This window comes from Asparagus officinalis, chromosome 4 (genome assembly GCF_001876935.1).
Source record: "Asparagus officinalis chromosome 4, Aspof.V1, whole genome shotgun sequence".
Taxonomy (NCBI): Eukaryota; Viridiplantae; Streptophyta; class Magnoliopsida; order Asparagales; family Asparagaceae; genus Asparagus; species Asparagus officinalis.
This window is the reverse complement of record NC_033797.1, coordinates 140,825,876-140,849,225: the sequence shown is the minus strand read 5'-3', so window position 1 is coordinate 140,849,225 and position 23,350 is coordinate 140,825,876. Positions and strand designations below refer to the sequence as shown.

Genomic DNA, 23,350 nt, shown 5'->3' with positions numbered 1-23,350 from the left:
TGGACTCGCAGAACGGCCATAAGGACTATCGCCACGCCTCCCATAGCCTCCTCCCCTTCTAGGGCTGTCACCTCGCTCTCCATCGTCTCTAAGAGCGTATTCAACAGAAACCACTCGATCCAATATCTTGCTGCAATAAAGAGGGATCATCGGTAATTGCTAGTGCAACATCCTCAACAATAAGAGGAAAAAACAGATAAAAAAATTAGGATATATTGTATCTGGTATTTTTTTTTCATCAGTAAACCACTGGCTAAATAAGCTAATCCTACCAAACATACTGGTCAGCACTTTTGCAATAAAGTTTTACTCTCACAGTTTGGGATAATTTGGTTAAAGACTGAAAGGGTACAATAGAAAGATTATACACTTGCACACTATCATGTAATACTCATAATACCTGGATAGACATCATTAAGGCACATATGAAGTAACCAAAAACCTGATTTAATATAGAACTCCTTTGGACTGGCAGAAGTTACATGTCTAAATAATAGGTAGAGATCAGATTCTGAAACCAGAGTACCCTCAAAGAACAAAAAAGATAATGTGATCGATCAAGTCCAACATATCAGACAACCTTTTTTAATATTCAAATTTGAAAGTTAAAATATGAAAAGTCACTTATATAGCATTACTGATTCATTAATCAATTAAGGAGTACTATGAAACATGGTTTACAAATGAATTTAAGATCAACTGACTTCAAGGAAACTGCCAACAAAAATGACTGGGTAATCATGATGCATCTAGTCACAGGTCAATATAACAACTTAAAAGGAACATGAAGTAGGATTTGCTAGCAAGGTCTATGATATTAACCAAAGCTTAAAATGACATTCTGTATAGTTTAGAAAGATAACAAGATATTATGAGCTGAACCAAAATGCTCACTTTGTTAACTGATGAAGACTAAAAACTTGTCAATAATGTAAAAAATATTTCATGAAAAAAATAAACCAAGGAAAGAAAGTAGATGCATCACTAACCTCATGTTGGTGCATTCCAGAGCCTTTGTAGCCTCCTCCTGTGTTTCAAATTGCACAAATGCAAAATTTCTCCTGATACGAACATTTAACACCTTACCATAGGGCTCAAAATGCCTTTCAATATCACGAGTCCTTGTGGTGATTGGATCAAAATTAATGACGAAGAGTGTTTTGGTAGGTCTCGCATTTGCCATTGACCGAGAACCATCACGATGTCGAGGTCCACCACGCTCCCCTTGCTAAACAAGAAGACATGTAAAATAATTATTCAAAAAATTAGAAGAAAAAGAATGGGCAGATACAAAAATTATTTTACTTGAATCGGCGGGGTATTTGTGCAAATAGGTATAATCCATATAATTGCGGAAACTACCAAAATAAAAAAGTAATCGGCGGGGTATTTGTGCAAATAGGTATAATCCATATAATTGCGGAAACTACCAAAATAAAAAAGTTGGCGTTGACAATAATAACTATAAGTATACGAAAGAGAAAGAACCGTATAAACTACCAAAATAAAAAAGTTGGCGTTGACAATAATAACTATAAGTATACGAAAGAGAAAGAACCGTATCTAAAAGAACAGAACAGAGAAAACAAGTGAAGCCTAGAATTGTATGAAACAAGGCCTATTATAAGCCTAAAAAGGAAACTTACCCTTGACCACTCCACCGAAAGCCTGCGTCTACTATAGCCAAAAGGCCTATCATGGAGGTCACGAATAGCATCTTCAGCATCACGCTCATCCTCAAAGTAAACAAAAGCAAACCCTACAACATGATAATAGATAAGACAAAGAAAATAGCAATTACATGTATGGATACTGGTACACTTCCTTATATGGCACCATAACATACAAAGAGCAGATAACTAATTCCTGTTAAAACAGAAATATACTACACCTGTAGTTATTTGAGGCCAGATGGACATTAGAATTTGAACATCGAAGCCTTGTGTCAGGAGAATTAAAAGCATGATGAAAGTTAAATCCAATGTAAGAAGTCATTGCTGAGCATATTACGCCGTTTTTGAAACCAACAATCAGTTGGCTTGTCAATGTTACATAGAGCAATCAGTAAGCATGGCATCGTGACATAAACGACCAGGAGTCCATGCATGTGACATGGGACGACTGGTAGGCATGGCATTATGATGGCAAGGCATGGAGTTATAGAGCTACCAGGAAGCATAGCATAGAGATGAAGTGACGAGGAGGCATGGCATGGCATGGCATGATGATATGTGACGAGCAGTAGGCATGGCATGGCATGGTGATATATCTCCTTCAATAATCATGCTTGGGCAGGGCAAGGCAAGAATGATAAACAGGTGAGCATGTAATGGGAATGAAGGATGCCAGTAATGAATGGTAGAAGCTGATATGCTGGTTATTCTGGCAGACAGGTTGCCTTGGGCATGTAGAAGGAATTTGCATGAGGATGGAGCCTAGAAAGAGCTTGATTTGTCTTTCTGGTTCCTGCGTCAAAACAAACATTTAAATATGGGTGTTCTTCCACACAAAAGCTGGCCTACAGCCATATCAGAGCAGCCAATAGGCATATACTATGCTATGCAACCCATGAACCTGTTGCTTATTTGCTTGATCTCTGTTGATGCAATTGAGCAATAAGACAACACAAGTCATCCACAACCTTCTTAAATACATAGAAAAAACTGAGCAGGAAAAAGGACTACAATGTAAAAGGCGCGACACTTGCAAGTAAACTATTAATAGATATCTCAAAACTTGAAACCAAAAAAAGGACATACTAAATAAGAAACAAAAGTTAATAGAAGAAACATACTTCTTTGTCATCATAACGAAGGAAACAAAAAACATGACTTCAAAATCTAGGAAAGAAAAAAGCTTCAACAAGATACTAATTCCTAATAGAAGGCAAGGACATAATCTCAACCAACCACTTCATGAACATGGACCGGCCTTCAGGAAGCTACGATAAACATCAATCATAAAAAAAGCAAGAAGAAATCACAACAATGACAACATGAAACCATAAATGTTTCACCAATCACTCGCTACCACAAATACATGGCATTTTAAAGAAATAAACAATTTTAAAAGAGAAGTCATTACAAAGCTTCCATGATGTTTAATGTACCAAATTGAATGCAGGCCAAAAGATTCATATGCTATATGTATAGAATAATTTCGTATAAACTTGATCTTATTCCCATGATCCTTTACCATAAGTTGTTTACATTAGTCAAGGAAATTTATATTAAATCATTTTTCCCTTTGTCCATACTCCCCAGATCCTCTGTACATTGTTGATCAGAAAAACATGGGAAGCAACAGAGAGATACCAAACCCTAAGCATAAACTGAGTGAAACTCATAATACAATTCCTCAAAAGGCACACAATAGGCATGAACAAACAAAGAAATAGATATAGATAAAGACTAATAGGTACAATAATTTCACCTATGATTAGCTCTTTCCTAAAACAAGTTCCTAGCTCTGATGTCTCATTTATCAAGGAAATAAATAAGATGCCACCATACTAGTAAACACAGCTGGATGAAAACCCCCGAACACAAACCCACAAAAACAGTTTAAGAAATATGAAAAAAAAAAAGTTTAACTGAATATGGCTTATCAAAATTATTGTAGATCCACAATATGTAAACAAGAATACATCCAACATGTGCAAGAAAGTTTTGAACTTGATATCTATTGAAACATATATTCACTGATGCCCAAAATATCTGTTTCCTAGGCTTTGCAACAACCTTATTCACTTACAAATATAGCTTGCAAAAGTTTTTAAATGCATAAAATTACCCTTTTACTGCTTTATATGCTTTGCTAGATTTTACAAAGAAAAATTATAAGCAGCTGATATTCAACTCTTACATAGAAGCAATGAAAAGAAAAAAATATATACAATAGCAGTGACAAGACTGAACTGGTATTAACAATGCAAAAAAAAATTAGTTTATAATGTCTCATATGAAATATTAATCTCAAATTTGTAAGGAGAATTTGAAGCAACATCACTCGAAAAGCAAGCCATAATACCCAATAGAAAGGGAAAATGAAATGGCAGGATTATAATGCACACAGGGAAGCTGTTACTACAAATGGCGAGATAGGGACTTGTCATATTTTGAATGCTTTTAATAAACATGAAATGCAGTGCAATATATAGTGCACAACTCAGCAGTCAAGGACTACAAAATTCTCTATTGTGGATGAGAGCAGAAAGGAAAGTAGAGTTACAAGAAAAATACTGATGACAATCAATGAACTGAACAAAATTCATTGCGAACAAATTTCCAAACTTGGCTGAGAGTCCCAGGCTCAAAGGGTCAGGTACAAATATGAATAAACTTCGCACGATCACAAGTGTCAAGTCTGTGCACATAAGTTTTAAGGAGGCCAGTAAAAAAATGTGAAACTGAATGCAAGTAAGCCAATATCACTTCAATACGGCTGCTAAGCAAGATAAAATTGGGCATACTTAAGCAACCCACTCATCTATGCAAGGAAAAGAATATAAATAAGTTCTTAGGAATTAAAGATTACAATGTTTACTATTAGACTGGATGTATTCCCAGGAATTAAAGATTACCGTGTTGATTTTGAGACCAGACATAAGAATAAGAGAGATCTAAACAGCACTTAACCATTAAGTAAGATCAATTCTTAGGTAATTAAAAGATATTTCATATACAATTATCTTTCATTTAACTTAACGGAACGACAAAATCGATATATGAATGTGATTCAAATTAGAAAGAACTAGCAGAAAGTTTCCCATTCTTGCCAATGAATCGGGTAATCAGCCAATAATTAGGAACAAGACCACAAACAGTAGGTAGAAACTAAATCCATATGAAGGCTAAACATCAAATTTATTTATAAATTAAAAACAAAAGATCGAAATTTATAATACTCCCTGTCATTAAATAGAATACATCACACAAGTTCCCAACAATTTCAAACGAGAAATCATTCTATAAACATTTTATTATACGAGAAAAATATATAATATGAGGGAAAAATTAGGGATTATACCAGATTTCATGTCGATGCGATCAACCCTCCCATATCTCGAGAACAGCCGTTCAAGATCCGAGTGCCTCGTCTCGTAATCGAAGTTGCCGCAGAAAACAGGCCTCATCTTTCCCAAATCGAACGGAAAACCCTACAGAAACCCTAGAACTTCAGAAATAGGAGAAAACCCTAACTGAACAACGAAATCGCAAACCCCACGCGAAATAGAGCCAGAAAGAGAGAGAAAAGGAAACCCTGATCGCTTAAAAATCGTACCTTTGACGATGAGAAGAGAAAACCCTAGAGTGAGAAACAAAGGAGGCTGGAATTGAAAATTTGGGGAAGGAAACCGGCCGAACGCGTTTAAATAGAAGCATATATGTCCATCTTGGGCTCGCTTTACTTGGGCCTTGCAACGGGCTCATTGGGCTTCTTTTGAAATGCTATTGATGCTACGGCTAGGCCTTAGTTAGCTTTAGTTATTATTGGGTGAAATTCTGAGACAAGTCCATCGAATTTTAATTTCCGTGAATTTTGTGACAAAACTATAGTCATGGGATTACGATGAGTATCTATGCTCGCATGTGAACAAATATATTAAAGGGAAAAATGCTTCCAGCCCCCAAAACTAATGAAAACAAGCTTCCCCCTCCCAAGACTTTTTCAACGTGTGTTTTACCCCCAAAAGTAAACTCTGTGTTCTCTGAGCCCCCAAAACACAAAACCCAAGAAATTAAGATACGTGAAGACCATAATACCCTCCATTGTCACATCCTCCTTCCTCTCCAAACCTAACCCTTGTTAAACAACAAACTTGGATTTTTTGGATGTTAGAGAAGAAGAGCAGCAATGGAGTATATATAGCACCCCAATACAACAGCTAGAAATAAGTAAAAGACCAAAAAGTCCATTTGAAAAACTAGCCGTTAGGCTCATTTTGACCACTTGTTGGTCGACCGGTCCGGTCGACCGGAAAGCACAAACAACTCAAAAAACAGGGTTTAGAGCTGGCGGTCGACCGACGGAATTTTCGGTCGACCGGAAATTCTCTCGGTCGACCGGTGCGGTCGACCGAAAGGCTCTCTGGAACTATGCTAAGAAAAAGAACAATTGTCGGTCGACCGTACCGGTCGACCGAAATCTGATATACACAAATTGACAGGTTTTGGGCAGTTTTGAAAATTCGTTAAAAATATCAAATCACATCCAAAAATAGTGAAACTTTGGGGAAAGTTTCTAAATGATGAAATGAACATGTTTGAAAAAGAATTTCTGGAAAATTAATTTTCGTTTGTGAAAACTACCTGTTTTTGAAGAATGCTTAGAAAACCTGTAATTTTTATGAAAGTGAACTTTGATATAGGACTTGTAAATATTCATATATATATTGTGCATATAATATATGTATATAGTGAAGTATGAAGGAGCTGTAAACATGAGATAAAGTATTTTAACAACGTTTAATGAAAAATCATCTATATGATAGAAAACGTCAAAAATCGTGTTAAGTGTATATATTGAGCTTAGATATAATCATACTATATATGTAAGTAAACTAACATATACCTAGGTAAATCCACGCAAATGAACTTGAATCTTTAACGCTTGATTAACGCGTGTTGAAATACCTGAAAAAAGAACATAAACACAAAACACTAGAAAACTTATTAGTAATAAATTGTTTGTCAAATCATCATCAAAACTATAGGGTCAACAATCTCCCCCTTTTTGATGATGGCAAACAATTTATACATGAATATGAAATATATACTGATAATCCACATATAAGCCAAGAACAAGAGTAAATCATAACAAGACCATATATATATAAAAGAATCAATTTGTAAGCTATATGTGGTATTTTCTCCCCCTTTGACAACATCAAAAAGGGAAAAATGAAAGATAGGAGCAATACTCCCCCTGCTTATAAGCATAGATAAAAAATAAAGAATTGTATGTCAAAGGCTCCCCCTGTCAAATAGACTAAGTGACATTTATTGAACATACATACAGGAGCTAAACCAACAACTTTTCATCAAACATATGCATAAATAATACAAGTAATTCAAATTCTATAAACAAAAACATGATTATAGTCTTAACCATGCATTGATCATAACATGATAAACAAAACATCATTTTAGCATCATAGATTTGCATAAATATACAAAACCTAAACAGTGCAAAGAACTCATGACAGGCAACAAATATTTACCGCACATCAAATTATGAATGTTGTTTCAACAATGCATTGATTTATAAAAGAAATAAATTAAACACAATAGGCCACAAAATATCACATAAGCATTAGAAGCAATATAGTTTTGCACTAACCATGGATTTGTCCACAAGATAAAAAATCACACAAAACCATACATAGTTTGTTCCACAAAGTATCATAGAGTTATTACACTCAAATAAAACAGAGTTATCAAATCAATCATCTCCAAAAGAGAACATTAAAAAAAAACAAAAATAACCATCACATAGAGAAACTCAAGTCAGTCACCACCAGCACCATCACCACCATCATCATCACCATCACCTCCAGAATCAGAAGAGCCTGATCCATCAGCAGAATCCTCACCAGAATTAGACTCAGAATTAGAAGGGATCCCGAGAGACTGACGCTGAAATGAAAGAATAGTATCACCCAATCCAGGTTACGCTGAAATGAAGGAATAGTATCCCTAAAACAAAATCCAGGTTTTGAAAATCCGACGCACATGCACCACGACCGCCGCCGTAAACTTCGTCATCCTCCTCTTGCTCATCACCTCCTCCTGCTCATCCTCGCCGTCACCGGCGTCTCTCCACGTGTCACGTTCCCGGCCATCCGCGTGGAGCTCAACATGACCCTCGACCTCCTCATCAAAAACCCTAACTATGCTTCGTTCTCTCCAGCTTTACTATGGTGGGGCCCAGGTTGGGGAGGCTGATGTGGATCCTGGGAGGATACCGGTGCGCGGGGCGATGCTCGTGACGGCGAGGTTGACGGCAGAGGGGGCAATCTCATCGCGGAGGTGGGGACCCTGCTGAGGGACATGATGACGGCCGCCATCGGGGAAAGGGACGGAGGAACCCTTTCAAATCATCACAGATAAAGAAAGAAAAAGAGAGAGAAAGGGTATTATGGTCTTCAAATTTTAATACTCTTGGTCTTTGTGTTTTGGGGGCTCAGTGCATATTTGTTACGAATTTGGGGGTTTTGAGAGCGTTGAAAAAGTCTTGGGAGGGGGAAGCTTGTTTTCATTAGTTTTGGGGGCTGGAAGCATTTTTCCCTATATTAAATTACATATAATTACAATGAAAAGTTAAAATTAAAAAGAAAAGAATAAAACTCTACTTTTTCTATCAAATAATAATAATAATAATACACGAATTTTAAATTTTAAATTCTAAGAAGAATTAAGTGGAACGCGTCATCTTGTCTCATAAGCCGGTGTCCTAAATTCTGAGTTCGAAATGAAGTGCTCCTCAAATATTCAATAATTCTACATGGGTCCCTCAAATCTTTAGTATTGTTCATGAGTCCCTCAGATCCTGAGCAGACTTGCATATTAGTCCCTCAATGACAAAAATGCTCCCCCATTTCTACGTTTGTGAACACCGAAGTCCTTGAGGGACCAATTTTTGCTATATCTTGGGACCAATTTGTGCTATATCCTAGGACCGAGTGACTTGTGATCGATTTCAAGGATTAATACCAGGGTCTAATATAGAAGAATATTGAAAGATCCGAGGGGCTAATGTCTAAACAAACTCATGACTAAATTGTCTGCAAGAAACGCAGGCGTAAGAGCATCTCCAACCGATCAGGAAAAACCCAAATTGACGCAAACCGACGCCAATTCCTTCCTCCAACCGATCGGCAAACGTTACGCTGCTTTAAAGGGCTACTACAGTATTGCGTCAGGAATGACGCAACACTGTAGCTTTGAAGCCCCCCATTTTACCCCTTAAATTAGTTATAACAAATAAAAAATTCCAAATGTATCCCAAATGAAAATAGTAAATTATAAATTGGTGTAAAATTTGATGTAATGGATTGAAAATAAAATAGTAAATTGATGTAAAAACTATATCAATTTAATATAAAAACTACGTCATTTTGGTTTTTTTGGGGAAATGGAATTTATTGTGGACTACCACGAAAAAAGATTTGTGCCCCTAAAAAAGGAATTTTTTTGGATTCAGGTCGCTCATTTCCATGGCCGGAAGCATCGCAAGATTAATGACACGTCCACCGCTTAATCCAGTTATCGGGCGTCGGATTCTGGTATTCCTCCCCCGCTCCGTTTGGACCCGACCCGATTCTGACCCGGCCTCCTCCTCCTCCAAGGAGAAGAAGCAGCAGCGGCAGCAAGGCCACCGCCTCGCTTCCGTCGTCGACGCCGTCAACGACCGCAAGCTGCCCCCTGAACTCCGCAGTCGCCCTAACGCCGTTAGGTATACTTTTCCAAGGGTTTTCCTTTATTTATTTATTTTTATTTATGAAATTGTGAATTGGTTAGTAATTATGTAAGACTTGATTTGATGATAGGGTAACGTTATTTATGTTAGGGTTATTATGGTTTGTATTGCTTTTTTGTAGAACTTAATTAAATTCTAAGGAACAACATGACGATAATGCGTTTGAATTAGGTCAGAAGGCATTATAGCAATTGATTGTTTTAACTTTTAAGAGGCTTTGATTTTGGATTGGAATCAAGGATTACCTTTAGATTGGAAATATAGTGTTACGCGCGCAAATCTTTTTTTTTTTTTTTTTTTTTTTTTTTTTTATACGCGCGCAAATTTTTTTTTTTTTTTTTTTTTTGTTCTTGACTGAATTTACTATTTAACTTCTAATGTTGCCTCTCAGATAAATTATTATTTTGTTTAAATGATAAGGTATATAAGAGTCAGTAAGTGACTACAGTTTGAAGTTTGCGTTGGAGCGACCCTATTGGACGTTACAGTTTATTGCTTTCATTTCTTCGGGCAACGATAGAATAAGCCTTGAATAAAATGAGATGCTGAGGAAAAGAAGTCTCAACGTATTGGTCATAGTAATTGGATCATCATGGGTTTCTATTGAAACTGGCTAGTTACTATGAGCCCTTGTGTTGAAATGATTGCAAGATTGCTATCATGGGTTTCTATTGAAACTGGCTAGTTACTATGAGCCCTTGTGTTGAAATGATTGCAAGATTGCTACTTGTAAGCAAAGATTAATTAACCACATACTCTAGGCTGACGAGTGAATTAGTGTAAACTCATCAATATGTTGTTAGAAGAGAATATGCTTTTTGCGACCAACGATGCAGAGTTGTGAGGCTTTTTCGGAAGTTCCATGTAAAGAAGAGTTTCATTAGAGCGTCTTAAAGTCCATCTAACCATTACACCAAAACCCCGAAGTTGCGGTGAGGATTATATTTTTATATTATAACATGCTCCTGCAAGTTGGGTGCCCTTTTTATGGGCTGAAACCTGCACCCACGCAGTGGTATCAATTTCTAGAAAATCTATTTCAAATTCATGGCTCATGGAATTTGAACATGGGTTGCGCTAATACCATTTTAATGCCCCTCTAACAATTACACTAAAGTCCAAAGTTGTGTTGAGGATTTATTTTTATATTTTAACAGAGTGATCATAGATTTGAACAGTGAAAGAATTAAAACAAAAATTTCAAGAATGGATCTACAAACACGGCCGCATCTTGGTTATATATCTTAGGTTGTGGATCCAGAAGGATACTAAGCTGAGAATATTAATATATAGCACTTTCCAATCATGTAATGTAATTTGTGGTAGCAACTTTATATATGCTAAACATGGATGCAGCTTGTGCTGCTAAAGACAGGTTTGGACTTTTAACTTTTTCCAATCCCTCTTGAGTTCCTAAGTATGCTACCCGTGTCTGATCAATCTTGGGTATTAAAACAGAGACCTACCCAACCAGTAACTCAGACCGGGTTGGTTGGATCAAAGTTCATGTGGGGCTTTAACCAGTGTTTTAAATATCGGCTGACATGTCAGATTTAACGGCTATCCGATACGATATGGAGCTTTTTGACGCATATTGCGTTTTTAGGGTTTATGTCAGATATCTCGGGGGACATGTCGGATATGTCGGGGGACATGTCGGTTATGTCGGCCAATTTTTAAGTTTAAAAAATTAGTTGATTTTTTTAAAAAAATTTGTTATGTTTATCTAATCAGGTTTGGGTTTAAATTCTTGATTGTCTTAATATTACTTCCAAAGACAAGAATCAATAAGTTAAAGGAAATAGGAAAAAGACCGAAGTAATTTTCGTTGCGCATCTTCTCTCTCTTTTGACATCTCATCGGTCTCTTCTCCGAGCTATTCCTTCGACATCAATATCGGGTGATCTTCTCTCTTCATAACCGCCAATATCAGAGTCCTCTTTGCTAACATCTTTCCTTCAGCATCACCTTTAAGCATCATAAGTTATTTAGTTTTTTATATGTTTAAACAATAGAATTTATTAAGTATGTTTAGATTTTATTTATAAGATTTATATTACACATGCACACTATCCGATATAACAATCTGATATTTATTTTTCATGTCCCCCGACATATCCCCGATTTCCTATCCAACAAGAATTTTAGTCGTCTGACATGAACCCGGCATCCAATATTTAAAACCTTGCATTTAGGTTTAAGGTTAATCCAGTTTGAGTGGGGCCCTCTTTTACCAAAAGGTGGAGTATTTGTCTCCAAAACCTTATCCTATCCTCGCAATTTACCCCTATACAATCTTATAGAATACAGGAAAAGCTAGTATTTTTATGATTCATACATGATATGTTGGATTTGGTATAACTAGTATTTTTACGATTCATATATCATATCTCGGATTTGATATTGTCTGGTTCGATCCTGTTTGTGCCTCCTCATACTTTCTTCCCAAATCTGACTTTACTTATGCTTGGTTTGATTTTGGTGCCCATTCCATGACCAAAGTCGGACTTGCATCCCTACTGCCAAGTAATCCTTGGTACTTTGGGATTGAGGTGTAGTCGTCTATAACAGGACAAGGAAATGCAGAGCTGGAAGAGTACTTAATCAATGTCATCAAAAGATAGACTCACCTTAGTAGCAGACATAAAATAGAGAAGATAGATGGATGCTTGAGGAAAACATGCTGATTTCGGTTTGGAAGCGATTTTAAAGGAAAACACTTGTCAACAGTATTCAGATTGAGTTGTTACTTGTGCAGAATTCTCACCGAATCGAATTTTGTGTCTCATCATGTTGGCTTTCATACTGGTTGTCATGATGTCATCTCAACTCATAATTATCAGTTCTTAGTTCTCCTACATTATGAAACTCGAGGTTGACTTTTTTTTCTTTCCAATCAGTGAATGTTGCGCAGATGACTAATCAAGTGCAATATGCAAGTGCGATAGTTGTAGATAAAGCAACTCAATCCAATGTTCATGTAATGGGAAAAATCCTAGTTTTATCTGGGTCGAAAAAATCCTAGTTCATAAGGATTTGAGAAAACCTAGTTTGATTAAATTGAAGTAATCCCAGTTTGGATTAGACAAGTTTGCTTTATTTAGAGATTGTTTGAGAAATTCTATTTAAGTTAAACAGCATCTGTTATATTTGAGGCATGTTAGTTTATTTAGAAATTTTGGTTTAGTTAGGATTAGAAATTTTACTTCTATTCAATTTTGGATTCTGTAGATCTTTAAACTCAATCCAGTCTTTTTCTTCTTCATCTTCCCTGCTGATCCCCTGCTGCCACCTTTCTCCTTTCATATCACCAAACCAGTCTGTTCTCTTCCCTGCTACTGCTACCCTCCTCTTATCTTCCTCATCGTTGTGTTAGTTTATTTTCTAGACACACATGCCGACATTTTAGCAGTACGGTAAAATTGACCTCATAGCTTACGCTCCAAAACTCACTTAAACACGAGATTCATTTAGCAGGTCAAAGAATGAGCACTTGTTTTCTTTCTTTGTTTTGCCCAAATAGTGCATCTACACAAACATTGCTGGTGTAAATTAGTTAACAATGACAATTTCTGTGTGTTCATGCTTGTATGTGTCAAAATTCTGGTTGTTCATTTTTCCAGCCACTTGGTAATGAGAATTAACATCTGCAGTATTTCCACTTTCATGCTTGCATATGCTCGAAAGCTGTCTATTTTCGGCTTTAAACATCGATTAACCGTTTGCACAATTTGCTCATAATCAGCATGTTACTAGAAGACAAATTAACATGTTAAATAATCTGTACTTATTTCGAAGAAAAAATATGCAAGAGAAGGGATGCACTGAATAACTGATGGCGATGGGCGCTGTAATCTTCTTATCGCTGCTTGCTTTTACATGTTTTTTTAAATGTTATATGAATCTTACTAGAATTTATTGTCGAGAAGTCAATTTTAACAATTAATAGAGTCAGTATGATCTGTGAAAAGAGACACAATGTTCTCTTTCCTTGTATCTTTCGTACAACTTTCGTTAGCCCTAAGGACACCTTTTCTGAAAGATAGCTGTAGACAGGATTTCTCTTGTTGCAAGATGACATCATTTTATGATTTTCTGGATTTGTATGTGAACCGATTGTACAGAAGGTTCCAAGGACAAGAGTTCAGTAGAGAAGGGATAACCTTAATAGAGAGCAGGAGAACCGGCCTGTACTCTTTTATGCATTGTGTAAATATAATACCAAAAAAAAAGAGGAAAAGAGTTGGCTTCTTTCCTGAATTATGTTTGTCCCTCCACTTTTAACTTCTATATGCTGACAGGTCAGAGACAGATATCATCAATGTAGCAGAGCGAAGAATATGGCAATCAATGGAGGAAGGGCACTTTGAAAACCTACCAGGACGAGGAAAACCTCTCGACTTCAGCACAAATGCTCACGCCGATCCTGCAGAGGACACACTGTACAGAATCCTTTCGAGAAATGGTTGTGCTCCAGAGTGGGTTGAACTGAACAAGGAAATTAGGTGCAATATTGCAGAGTGGAGGTTAGCCTTGAAGAAAGCTCAAGCAAATCGAACAAACAACTTAGGTTCCACATGGCCTAAGGATTTGGAGTACCTTAAAGAACAGATGCGGGATATTAACATTAAGGTGGTCAATTATACTGTTTTCTTTATAGATAAAAGGGTTAATTGCAGATAAACCCCTGCAGTATTGCTGTTTTGAGCTTACTATCCTTGTAGTTATGTTGTTGCAGATACTCCCAGGGCTAAATGTTTTGTGAATCTCTTATCCTTAGATAGACTCACTAATTTCACCCATGGGCAATATCTTCCAAAATTCTGCCCATGGCAAAATAGTTAAAAAAAATTAATCCACAGGGTCTATCTTCAACAATGAAACTACTACAGGGATAGTGAGTTCGAAACTACGATACAACAGGGGTTGCTGTGCAATTAGCCCTAAAAATATTAGTAATTTTTTTAGGAAATCAATTATAAAGTTTTTTTTAATTGAGGTTTTTGACATACTTGTCAATTGAATTGCAGGTACTCCGGTACAATCTCATAGTGCCCTTTGGTCGGCAAATGTTTGGACTCAAATGGGAGAAAGAAATAGATAAGTTGGAGTAAGGCAATTTATGTTTGTCTTTTTGTACATTCTGTTATCAATTGTCTATTTTGTTATATGATGCTAAGATCATGAAGTTAACTAGTCAGATGCAACAACAGAAGAAACAAAGAAAACCAAAGAAAAGGAAAAGGATGATTATGTAGGCATAAGAAGGTAGCTATATATGCATGATATATGTATGTATGTGTTAAATATTGCGAAATATTATAGAAAAAGGGAATATGTAGATTTTTCTTGCAAAGCTTCACCCACCTGAAAAGGGGCGTTTGGGGTATTTTTTTTTCCTTCTTATTTTCCTTAATTCCCCTTGACATGGTAATATTTTTTCTTTTCCTTTTCATTTTTTAGGTTGAGTTTTATTTGTTTGTTTGATTGGTTGGTTGTCTATTTGGTTCTTTTGTTGTTTGTTTGCTTGATAGGGGTCGATGTATGTTTTGCAGGTGTGCTTGTATGTGTGTGTATGTGTATGCATTGGGTGTGTGTGCATGTAGACGGATACGCGGGCGAACAAGTGTTCAGTTGTACAAGTGGTTTGTGTGCGCGTGCGTGGGTGTAAGCGGGCATGTACATGGACGTGTGCATGATTGTGTATGTGCCCATGTGCATGTTGGTGGATGTTCGTATGTGTGAATGGGTCCACGCGTGCGCGTAGACGCAATGGCATGTGTGCACACGTATGAGACGTGTATGGACATGTGGGTGCATGTAGTGTGGTTGGTGGATATTAGAGGCAAAATGTTAGTGTGGTTGGTGGATGTTAGACGCAAGCACACGTGCATGAAGGCATCAGATTTATTTCCTATACATGTATTATCGGTGCATGTGTCGCGTGCATTTTTTGCGTATGTGTATGATGCCATGCATATGTAATTACTATGTATTGTGGTGTGTATCTGAAACCGTGTCTTTACTATGTATTGTGGTGTGTATCTGAAACCGTGTCGTGCGTGTATTGTTGTGCGTATGTGAAACCCTGTGGTTGGATCTGAATGTATGAATGACGTGTGCATAGGTCCATGTGTTTCCATCTGCATGTTGCCTTGTGTTTCCATGTGCATGTTGCCTTTTGTTTCGATGTTGTTTTTGTCACATTCCTTCTTGTTGGTATGGATTTCCTTGTTTAAACTACCACTTCACTGTTGTCTGGAGACTTTCAAGAAAGGAGAATTTTTTAAAAAAGACCCTACTTGAAACATTATTAGCAAAATCGACCTCTTTTTGGCCAAGTGGCCGAAAAGAGGTGGATTTTGTAAAAATGAAGGTTTAAAATACACGGGACTACTAGCACCGTGTATTTAGTGGTGCCTAATTACACCCTAATGAAGTTTAATTAGTCTCGTGTGTTTTTTAAAGTTTAATTAGCATGTGATTAGTCAACACTAATTACACGGGACTGCTAGTAGTCCCGTGTATTTTAAAAACTATATTATTCAAAATCGACAAAAGATGTCGATTTTGCTAATTAAATCCACAAAAAAGTCGATTTTGCTAATAAAGTTTTAAAAACGGTCTTTCCTTTTTTTTAAATCCTTCAGGAAACTACTGTTATGAACTGATCTAAGGAAGATTTATACAAATTCCAGGTGGTTGGTTGTGCTAGATCTAAACCAAAACTTGAGATCTAAAACCATATAGCCATGATTAATTCAAAGAGATTAACAATAATCAAAAGAGTGCGGAAGATTATACCTGAATCCATAGAAGAAATCTTAATTTGGGTTTTTGATGATCTTCTAACCTTAGGGTTTCTCTAAATCCGAATTTCTCTTACTAGATGGGGGTGTAGAGAATTAGAGAATGTAACCCTAGGTTAGGGATCATAACCCCTTATTTATAGATGTTGTACTTTTATAATTTAGCCCCTCAATAAATCACAATTACAACCTGGTATCTGCACATATAACCCCATGATTATATTTAAATACCTATTAACCCAACTTAATTGATCACTTTAGTGGGTTATCCTGAAAGATAGCAATACACATTGATTAATCATATGTGCCCACAAATAGATTTATTAGATTAAATCCAACAATCTCCCACTTGGGCACCATATGATTCCTTAAATTGTGTATAACCTTATGAGCTTAAAAATTGCTATCACTGAAAAGGTATTTTCGAACAATCTCGTCCATTGACTATATCAATATAGGATCAAAGCGGCTTTCATCACATTTATCGTGACTCGACCCATCAATGGTCACATATACCAATACAATCAAACGACATAGATCAATCATGGATGTGCAACATGAAAATTACATGCAATGTGATCAGTACATGTCTATTTTCAACTGGTCCTCCTTAGTGAGGTCAAAACCAAACATAATGTAACAGAGTGTCTTAACTGAATACTTTATTCTGATCAGACAATACAACCAAACATAAAGCACCACAAATACAAACTCCCACTAAAACATAATATCCTCAAATAATACCACACCCATATGAGCAGTATGCTCATGAAAGACCTTAGGTGGCAATCCCTTAGTAAGAGGATCAGCTATCATGGAGTTTGTCCCAATGTGCTCTATGGATATCTGTCCACTCTGTACCCTTTCTTTCACAACCAGGAACTTAATGTCAATATGTTTTGACTTAGTTGAGCTCCTGTTGTTATTGGAATACATTACTGCAGATTTATTGTCACAATATAGCCTTAGTGGTCTTTCAACATTTTCCAAAATGCGCAGTCCCGTGACAAAATTTCGCAGCCATATTCCCTGATTGGATGCCTCATAGCAAGCTACAAATTCTGCTGCCATAGTGGAGGAAGCTACTAGTGTTTGTTTGACACTTTTCCATGATATAGCTCCTCCTGCTAACATATAAATGTAGCCTGATGTAGACTTCCTGCTATCTTGGCATCCAGCAAAATCAGAGTCCGAATACCCAATGACCTCTAATTTCTCTGATTTTCTGTATGTGAGCATGTAATCTTTTGTTTTCTGAAGATACCTCATAACCCTTTTGACTGCTATCCAATGATCCATACCAGGGTTGCTTAAGTATCTGCCTAACATCCCAACAATGTACGCAATATCCGGACGCGTACATACCTGAGCATACATTAGACTTCCTACAGCCGAAGCATAAGGAATCTTCTGCATTTCCTGAATTTCAAGGTTACCTTTAGGGCACTGATTGAGACTAAACTTGTCTCCTTTAGCAACAGGGGTGTCACCTGGTCTGCAATCTTGCATGCCAAACCTTTTAAGTACCTTATCGATATAGCTCTTTTGTGATAATCCAAGAATACCCCGAGAGCGATCTCGATGTATCTGGATCCCTAATATAAAAGAGGCGTCCCCAAGATCTTTCATCTCAAAATTCTTTGATAGAAATCTCTTGGTTTCGTGCAACATGCCTATATCATTAGTGGCAAGCAAGATGTCATCGACATACAGAACCAGAAAAATATACTTACTCCCACTGAACTTGTGATATACACAGTCATCAACAATGTTCATCTCAAAACCGAACGAGATAACTATTTGTTGAAACTTATGATACCATTGACGAGGAGCTTGCTTGAGTCCATAGATGGATTTCCTTAATTTGCAAACCATATTCTTTGGGTCTCCTGACACAAAGTTTTCTGGTTGCACCATATAAATCATCTCATCAATGTCTCCATTGAGAAATGCAGTCTTAACATCCATCTGATGTAACTCAAGATCATAATGAGCAACAAGTGCCATGATTATTCTGAAAGAGTCTTTCGATGAAACCGGAGAGAAAGTCTCTGTATAATCAATGCCTTCCTTTTGAGTATAGCCTTTAGCCACAAGACGTGCCTTATACCTCTCCACATTACCGTTTGCATCCCGCTTGGTTTTAAAAATCCATTTACAACCAATTGGTTTTGCACCTTCTGGTAATGGGACAAGTTCCCAAACCTTATTGTCTTGCATAGACTTGTACTCTTCATTCATGGCATCAATCCACTGTTGAGAGTTAGAACTTTTCATGGCCTGAGAGAAGTTGATTGGATCATCTTCTAACATTCCACTACTTTCCTCATGTTCTTGGAGAAATACAATATAATCATCCGGAATAGCATTTCTCCTTTCTCTCGTGGATCTCCTTAATGGCACTGGTTCTTGAGGTTGTTGAGTTTGTTCTTCTGGAACAGGGAGTTGTTCAACATTATCATCTTGAGGTTCCGGATTTACTTCTTGAGCAACAACAGGTATAGGAACCTGAATATTGTCAAAAGTAACTGTATGGATTGGATCTGAAGCCAATTCCTCCTCAAAACTAATGTCTCTAACCTTATTTCTCCCCCCAAACTCAACATCCTCAAAGAATGTTGCTGTTCCCGTCTCAAAAATATTCCTTATAGTGGGATCATAAAACTTATAGCCCCTAGAGCGTTCAGAGTATCCAATAAAGTAGCTGCTAACTGTTTTGGAGTCCAATTTCTTTTCATTTGGCCTATAAGGCCTTGCCTCAGCTGGACATCCCCAAATATGTAAATGCTTTAAACTGGGCTTTCGACCAGTCCAAAGCTCATAAGGTGTTTTAGCAACTGCTTTACTTGGTACTCTATTCAGAATGTAAGCTGCTGTCTTAAGTGCTTCTCCCCAGAGTGACTCTGGTAAAGAAGAATGAGCAATCATACTTCTTACCATATCCTTAAGAGTCCTATTTCGTCTTTCAGCTACACCATTCATGCTAGGTGAACCCGGCATGGTGTACTGTGGGACGATACCGCATTCCTCTAGGTATCTAGCAAATGGTCCTGGACGTTGTTCACCTGAACCATCATATCTACCGTAGTACTCACCACCACGATCAGATCTGACGGTTTTAATTCTTCTGTTGAGTTGATTCTCAACTTCAGCTTTATAGGCTTTGAACATGTCCAGAGACTCAGATTTTTCATGAATAAGATATAGGTGCCCATAACGTGAGTAATCGTCTATGAATGATATAAAATATTGTTGACCATTCCAGGATTCCGTAGGGAATGGCCCACAAATATCCGTATGTATCAATTCTAAGACATCCGAAGATCTGTTGGCACCTAATCTTTTCACTTTGGTCTGTTTTCCCTTGATACATTCAACACATACGTCGAAGTCCGAAAAATCAAGGGAATCCAAAATGCCATCAGACACAAGACGCTCAACTCTACCTTTTGAGATATGACCCAAGCGCTTATGCCATAATGACGCTGAATTTTCCTTATTTAATTTACGCTTAGTACCACGTGATTCCACATGCAAGGATTCATTATAAGAAGCAATTGTATCAAGCAAATATAGGTTGTCATAAATACTCAAATAACCGGTTCCCACAACATTTGAATTAAAAGATAAACCGAATTGATTGTTTCCAAATGAACAAGAATCACCTGATTTGTCCAATACAGAAACTGAAATCAAATTCCGTCTAAAAGACGGTACTACAAAAGTATCTTTTAAGTCCAAATAAGAACCAGTTCCTAACAACAACCTAAAGTGCCCAATTGCTTCCACATCTACCGATTGTCCGTCGCCCACAAAGATGTGTCTTTCAACATCACTTGGCTTTATTTTCAACTGGTCCTCCTTAGTGAGGTCAAAACCAAACATAATGTAACAGAGTGTCTTAACTGAATACTTTATTCTGATCAGACAATACAACCAAACATAAAGCACCACAAATACAAACTCCCACTAAAACATAATATTCTCAAATAATACCACACCCATATGAGCAGTATGCTCATGAAAGACCTTAGGTGGTAGTCCTTTAGTAAGAGGATCAGCTATCATGGAGTTTGTCCCAATGTGCTCTATAGATATTTGTCCACTCTGTACCATTTCTTTCACAACCAGGAACTTAATGTCAATATGTTTTGACTTAGTTGAGCTCCTGTTGTTATTGGAATACATTACTGCAGATTTATTGTCACAATATAACCTTAGTGGTCTTTCAACATTTTCCAAAATGCGCAGTCCCGTGACAAAATTTCGCAGCCATATTCCCTGATTGGATGCCTCATAGCAAGCTACAAATTCTGCTGCCATAGTGGAGGAAGCTACTAGTGTTTGTTTGACACTTTTCCATGATATAGCTCCTCCTGCTAACATATAAATGTAGCCTGATGTAGACTTCCTGCTATCTTGGCATCCAGCAAAATCAGAGTCCGAATACCCAATGACCTCTAATTTCTCTGATTTTCTGTATGTGAGCATGTAATCTTTTGTTTTCTGAAGATACCTCATAACCCTTTTGACTGCTATCCAATGATCCATACCAGGGTTGCTTAAGTATCTGCCTAACATCCCAACAATGTACGCAATATCCGGACGCGTACATACCTGAGCATACATTAGACTTCCTACAGCCGAAGCATAAGGAATCTTCTGCATTTCCTGAATTTCAAGGTTACCTTTAGGGCACTGATTGAGACTAAACTTGTCTCCTTTAGCAACAGGGGTGTCACCTGGTCTGCAATCTTGCATGCCAAACCTTTTAAGTACCTTATCGATATAGCTCTTTTGTGATAATCCAAGAATACCCCGAGAGCGATCTCGATGTATCTGGATCCCTAATATAAAAGAGGCGTCCCCAAGATCTTTCATCTCAAAATTCTTTGATAGAAATCTCTTGGTTTCGTGCAACATGCCTATATCATTAGTGGCAAGCAAGATGTCATCGACATACAGAACCAGAAAAATATACTTACTCCCACTGAACTTGTGATATACACAGTCATCAACAATGTTCATCTCAAAACCGAACGAGATAACTATTTGTTGAAACTTATGATACCATTGACGAGGAGCTTGCTTGAGTCCATAGATGGATTTCCTTAATTTGCAAACCATATTCTTTGGGTCTCCTGACACAAAGTTTTCTGGTTGCACCATATAAATCATCTCATCAATGTCTCCATTGAGAAATGCAGTCTTAACATCCATCTGATGTAACTCAAGATCATAATGAGCAACAAGTGCCATGATTATTCTGAAAGAGTCTTTCGATGAAACCGGAGAGAAAGTCTCTGTATAATCAATGCCTTCCTTTTGAGTATAGCCTTTAGCCACAAGACGTGCCTTATACCTCTCCACATTACCGTTTGCATCCCGCTTGGTTTTAAAAATCCATTTACAACCAATTGGTTTTGCACCTTCTGGTAATGGGACAAGTTCCCAAACCTTATTGTCTTGCATAGACTTGTACTCTTCATTCATGGCATCAATCCACTGTTGAGAGTTAGAACTTTTCATGGCCTGAGAGAAGTTGATTGGATCATCTTCTAACATTCCACTACTTTCCTCATGTTCTTGGAGAAATACAATATAATCATCCGGAATAGCATTTCTCCTTTCTCTCGTGGATCTCCTTAATGGCACTGGTTCTTGAGGTTGTTGAGTTTGTTCTTCTGGAACAGGGAGTTGTTCAACATTATCATCTTGAGGTTCCGGATTTACTTCTTGAGCAACAACAGGTATAGGAACCTGAATATTGTCAAAAGTAACTGTATGGATTGGATCTGAAGCCAATTCTTCCTCAAAACTAATGTCTCTAACATTATTTCTCCCCCCAAACTCAACACCCTCAAAGAATGTTGTTGTTCCCGTCTCAAAAATATTCCTTATAGTGGGATCATAAAACTTATAGCCCCTAGAGCGTTCAGAGTATCCAATAAAGTAGCTGCTAACTGTTTTGGAGTCCAATTTCTTTTCATTTGGCCTATAAGGCCTTGCCTCAGCTGGACATCCCCAAATATGTAAATGCTTTAAACTGGGCTTTCGACCAGTCCAAAGCTCATAAGGTGTTTTAGCAACTGCTTTACTTGGTACTCTATTCAGAATGTAAGCTGCTGTCTTAAGTGCTTCTCCCCAGAGTGACTCTGGTAAAGAAGAATGAGCAATCATACTTCTTACCATATCCTTAAGAGTCCTGTTTCGTCTTTCAGCTACACCATTCATGCTAGGTGAACCCGGCATGGTGTACTGTGGGACGATACCGCATTCCTCTAGGTATCTAGCAAATGGTCCTGGACGTTGTTCACCTGAACCATCATATCTACCGTAGTACTCACCACCACGATCAGATCTGACGGTTTTAATTCTTCTGTTGAGTTGATTCTCAACTTCAGCTTTATAGGCTTTGAACATGTCCAGAGACTCAGATTTTTCATGAATAAGATATAGGTACCCATAACGTGAGTAATCGTCTATGAATGATATAAAATATTATTGACCATTCCAGGATTCCGTAGGGAATGGCCCACAAATATCCGTATGTATCAATTCTAAGAGCGAGCTAAAAGCGTGCTTGTTTCTACCTTATCGTTTTTCGCAAAACGCTTCTCAATTTCGGCAAGGAAATCTTTAGCCTTAGTAATCCCTTCGGATTCTATGCCCCTGAAGGCTTCCGGAACGCCGCGCTTAATGATCATAAGACTCATGCGATTTGAACGCTCCCACTTCTCATGCTCCTTCTTTGCATCAGGAGTGCTATCCGCATTGAGAGGTTGGGGTTGTTCAGTTCTTAATGCATAGTCAAGATCCATGCAGCCAAGAACAATTAATATGTTCTCTTTCCAAACCTTGAAGTTTGTCTCATTTAGCATGGGAATTGAGTTGATGCTAGCAGAAATTGTTGCAGCAGATGCATTAGCTGAAATAAAACAAAAATGCTCACATCAATAACCATAATCAATAAAATTCAAATAATGACAATCCCCATCCAAGATACCGGCACAACATTAATATCAAGTCTTTGGACAGTAATATTAACTTGTAAGTGATAC

The 23,350-nt window shown here is 37.4% G+C and overlaps 2 protein-coding genes across 2 annotated transcripts in view; one reads left to right on the top strand and one right to left on the bottom strand.

Annotated features, from left to right (window-relative positions):
- LOC109839400 (serine/arginine-rich splicing factor RS31-like) overlaps positions 1–5,359 on the bottom strand; it is a 6,406-nt gene extending 1,047 nt beyond the window's left edge. Inside the window, exons 1-5 of the mRNA XM_020407824.1 lie at positions 5,284–5,359; positions 5,029–5,158; positions 1,647–1,759; positions 990–1,228; positions 6–130 (exon numbers count right to left, since the gene is read on the bottom strand). Coding sequence (XP_020263413.1) covers positions 6–130; positions 990–1,228; positions 1,647–1,759; positions 5,029–5,134 — 583 coding nt within the window. The 5' untranslated portion in view covers positions 5,135–5,158; positions 5,284–5,359. The remainder of the gene's footprint in view (positions 1–5; positions 131–989; positions 1,229–1,646; positions 1,760–5,028; positions 5,159–5,283) is intronic.
- LOC109839577 (dnaJ homolog subfamily C member 28-like) lies at positions 9,144–15,560 on the top strand. Its single transcript, XM_020408065.1, has 4 exons — positions 9,144–9,456; positions 13,782–14,112; positions 14,511–14,590; positions 15,036–15,560. Exons 1-4 carry the CDS (start codon positions 9,218–9,220, stop codon positions 15,223–15,225), a joined length of 840 nt encoding a protein of 279 aa, XP_020263654.1. The 5' UTR covers positions 9,144–9,217; the 3' UTR covers positions 15,226–15,560.